This window comes from Puntigrus tetrazona, chromosome 24, assembly GCF_018831695.1.
Source record: "Puntigrus tetrazona isolate hp1 chromosome 24, ASM1883169v1, whole genome shotgun sequence".
In the NCBI taxonomy this organism is placed as follows: domain Eukaryota; kingdom Metazoa; phylum Chordata; class Actinopteri; order Cypriniformes; family Cyprinidae; genus Puntigrus; species Puntigrus tetrazona.
This window is the reverse complement of record NC_056722.1, coordinates 10,886,009-10,890,542: the sequence shown is the minus strand read 5'-3', so window position 1 is coordinate 10,890,542 and position 4,534 is coordinate 10,886,009. Positions and strand designations below refer to the sequence as shown.

Sequence of the window (4,534 nt, the reverse complement as noted above, 5' to 3'; positions counted from 1 at the left end):
ATATTATCACAAAAATATCAGACTTAATTGATTAATCTGTAGAATAATCAACCGATTATTCGATTCCCGAAATACTCGTTAGTGACTTCCCTATAGTATAGTCCTTAAAATAAAGTGTTACCGTGTTTTATTATTACCACCTGTTTATTTTGGTGATTATAAATGTTTCTATTGTAATTTTCCATTGCTGTTTTTTTTTACTGCAAATCTTTTGTTTACAGTGTGGGAAATGTGGTCTTTACCAGCTGCTGGCCCCGCGGCCCCCATCCAGCGTACTGCAGATGAGCGTTTCGCACTTCTGGAGGGTTCAGGATCCACGTTTCTCTGTAAAAGAAAAGCAAAACCAACTAGTCACTGCACACGGATACTAGATACTGCATGACAAGTAGACCAGTTGACCATCCTGACCCAGACAGGCAATCCGTCAAGCATTCATGTCTTCAGCGGGCTAACAGCGCACACTTCCTCTATGTGGTGCAGCGGAGCGTGTGCCAACAGATATTGATTCCATCACGGTGTACTACACAGCCCAACACAACAGCGCGGCGAATAAAGCACCATGAGGGAATTCCTGCAGCAGGAAATCTAACAGTGATAGTATATCCCAGTGCGCTGTTAAATCCGGCCAGGGCAGCAGCCCAGCGCTGCGTCAGCATCTGTTCCGTCTGACAGAGCTCATAAATATAGATGCTTTATTCTGCAGCCGCGTGCAACGGTGCTGTGCACCGCAGGACCAAAAATTACAGGTGACATGAGCTGTACTTCGCGCTAATCACGGGACGGACAGGCTGGGAATTCATCTGTAGGACCACGGGATAGCGGTACGGAGAGATTCGGTTGCAGCGTGACGCGAGCAGCGAAATGCCGCATCGATGTTTTCCTCGCTTTGGCAAATGGACTTTGTAAACTATTGCGACTGTTATACGAGCTCAGCGACTTACGGAGTTTCCAGACTGCAAATGATGTAGTCCGCAGTGAAGGAGTGCTCGTAAACCTGAGGGTTTGAACAACACAGAGACAAACAGAGATGGAGAGAGAAATTAAATTGTTGGAGAACAGCAGTTAATGCCACTACAAGCACCAAAAAAATCTCTATTAGCAATACAGTGACATGCCAGAGTTTTAGCCGCATTTTTTTACCATCACCTCAAATGTTTTTTGGGATTTTAAAACGAAAGCAAAATGTAAAAGGCATCAGTGTTTAATAAAGAATGCACGTAATAAAATTACAGTAAAAAATGTATACGGTAAAAATTATACCGTAAAATTTCACTTGTTCTAAATAAATAAAAGAGCGAAGTATCTAAATCATTAGATCTGACATGCATTTAAATGAGCAAACTATAGAAATAACAGAGAAAGTTATTTTTACATTACAAGGTTAGTTTAAGTTGCAAATGTTATGATGAACCCCCCATACATATTTTAATTAATAGTTAACAGCAATCTGTAATAAATAGTTTTTGAAATTATGCATATTAATAATTTGCATTTGTTAAAAAAACGTCTTACCTTGAAAAATGCATTTAAATATTTTACCATTCATTCGGTTATTTACATACAGCATTTGAAAATAAGAATTAATTCATTAATAAGGAACATTCCTTTTTAAATGTAACATATTAATAATTTAAGTGAGCAAAACTTTATTTATTTATTCATGTTTACTCATAATAGTTTTATTTTATTTATTTGAACATTTATTAATTTTTAAATAACAAACATAATAGCTAGATTTTGTCATTATTTAAATAAATAAATCTACAGTACATTAGCCTTTCTGAAGGCTGCACCTTAAAATAGAATTGAACACATCCGTTACAACACATCCATATTTAACAGATATGAAACATCCAATCAGATTCCAGATTTATAAAATCCTAATCCATCGTTTCTGAAGGAGGCAGGAGCGCTATTGTATCACTCTGAGGACAGTGCCAACAGCTGTCCATGAGCCAGAGGGCTGACCGCAGCATATGCTCACAGCTGACATGAGCTTGACACGTGTGCTGTAGCGGAGCTGTTAATACTGTCAAAGATTAACATTCAACACCTGTACTCACCACCTCCCTCTGTCTTACAGATGCAGAGAGATGGAGAGCTCCTTTGTGAAGGGCAAGCGGCACANGTGTGTGTGTGTGTGTGTGTGTGTGAGTGTAAGCATAGGCAATGACAGCTTGGGGACGAGGTTGTCATCCATCAAGGTGATGTTGGGACGGGCACTGAATAGCAAACTAGAGGCAGTGCTCACACTCTTTTCTTTGGCTCAGTCTTTCCTGTCATGTGTGCGTAAAGTGCTCCGGTGTCACTGTCCCAGAGCTCATGACACCTTCTCCTCTGTCTCTTCAACTCTGTACGACAGCTGCCCTGATCAAACTATCTCGTCACCCGCGGTGTCCGACTCTAGCGTCCTTCAGAGCGTGTGCCTTCATCATTTGCTTGCACACTAAAGCTTTAGGTGAAGTCTGTATGGAGACAGGTTTGTTTGGTTAATGTGGAAGATGTTTTCTAAAATTANAAAAAAAAAAAAAAAAAAACATTCATTTAAACTGAGAAATAACAATTAATGCTGACCAACAAAATGGTCAGAATAATCCAAATAGATTTAGAATAATAATTAATATAAAAAATAAAATACATACATACAGTACATACTTGAATAAATATAATATAATTAGTAACACAGTGCATCCCGGAAAGTATTCACAGCACTTCACTTTTTCCACATTTTCTTATGTTACAGCCAAAGTGTATTAAATTCATTATTTCCCCTAAAATTCTACAAACAATACTCCATAATGATGACGTAAAATAAGCGTATATTAAATCTTTGCAAATCTATTTGAAAAAATATAATAATAATAATAAAAAAATCATAAAAATACAAATATGACATGTACATAAGTATTCACAACCTTTGCAATGACAATTAAGCCCAAGCGCATTCTGTTCCCACTGATTATATTTGAGATGTCTCTGCTATTTGATTGGAGTCCACCTGTGGTAAATTTAGTTGTTTGGACATCATTTGGAAAATTAAAAGATTAAAGAGATTTTTGATCAAATCTGAGAATAAAACCATAAACAGCAATACAACTAAGAGGATCCCAGATCCAGAAATGTAGTAAAAGTATTGGTAAAACAGTTCATGGGACATCAGTGCCTCAACTTTACTTTTTGTGATGCTAGGAGAGAAAACAAAAATAGCATAATTTACTCAACCGTTCTTCTCCCCTGAGTTATGTGTTCCACCATTTTAGAGAGTATCACAACACATGCGTATGCTTTCCCCTAGGCCTAACAACCGGAGATTACGTTCATGCACATGCTTTTCCCTGAATGTCAACAAGGCTGATTACCACAAATGTGTTAAAGTGTGCATTTGCAATGTCTAGAAAAAATGGTGGATGGCATAACTCCGGGGAGAAGAATGGTTGATACAGTGTTGTTTTTATTTTCTTTGTGCAAAACAAACAAAAAGTGTTCTCGTAGCGACTTAAAACGGACTGTTTTTACTGCGTTTCTGGACCTGAGAACATTGCTGTATATGGAGGGTCAGATGGCTTGCTGATTTCATAAAAAATATCTTCATTTGTGTTCCGAAGATGAACGAAGGTCTTTGGAATGACATGGTGAGTAATTAATAACAGAATGGTGAACTAAAGAGCTTCTAGGACCCCTGGCCAAACCGAACAATTGATGGAGAAGGGCTGTGTCTAGACTGGTGACCAAGAACATGATGGTCACTAGTTGAGCTCCATGATCACATATACAGATGGGAGAAACCTACATAAGGACAAACATCACTGCAACACGCTGATCTGGGCTTCACGAAAACACATGAATGCAAGCTTGGAATTTGCAAAAAACGCCTCGAAAGCATCATCAGACTCTGAGAAACAAAAGATTCTCTGGTCTGATGAACCTGAATTCCGAAGCATCATGTTTGAAGAAAATCAGCTCTGCTCATCACCTGCAGAGAACCATCCTAAAAGTAAAGTGTCCTGGTGGCAGTCCCATGCTGTGGGGCCGTTTTCAGAGGCAGGGAAGAAGAAAATATCTTTTTGTTTTTTTTTTTAAATACTGACTAGGCAGAATGTTCACCATACAGCTGGACAACGACCCTAAGCACAGCGAGAGCAGCTTATAGACAACTGAGTGTCCTTAAGTGGACACAGCCTCGGTTTGAACCTAATCAAATATTTCTGGAAAAAAGTGAAAATGTGCACCTGCCCCCATCCAACCTGACAGAGCTTGAGAGGTGAAGAGTTGAGGAGAAGAATGGCAGATAATTGCCAGATGTGTCAGATTTGGGGCTGTAACTGGTGCCAAACGTGCTTCAACAAAGTACCGAGCAAAGGCTGTGAACACTTATGCATACGTGATTTTTTTCCTCCCTTTGTTTTTGATTTTTAATACATTTCCAAATATTTCAAACTAACTTCTTTCACATTGTCATGGTGTATTGTTTTTATACTTTTTAAAGAGAATTCTTAATTTAATCAATTTTATCCAATGGGTCTGTAACATAACA

At 38.4% G+C, this 4,534-nt stretch overlaps 2 protein-coding genes across 3 annotated transcripts in view; one reads left to right on the top strand and one right to left on the bottom strand.

The window, feature by feature from the left end:
* Positions 1-4,534, top strand: part of dpp6a (dipeptidyl-peptidase 6a) — a 343,738-nt gene that overhangs the window by 119,706 nt on the left and 219,498 nt on the right. The gene's annotated exons all lie outside the window — the stretch shown is intronic.
* Positions 1-4,534, bottom strand: part of LOC122329814 (dipeptidyl aminopeptidase-like protein 6) — a 34,637-nt gene that overhangs the window by 19,130 nt on the left and 10,973 nt on the right. The window contains exons 4-5 of the mRNA XM_043226410.1: positions 942-994; positions 243-324 (exon numbers count right to left, since the gene is read on the bottom strand). Coding sequence (XP_043082345.1) covers positions 243-324; positions 942-994 — 135 coding nt within the window. The remainder of the gene's footprint in view (positions 1-242; positions 325-941; positions 995-4,534) is intronic.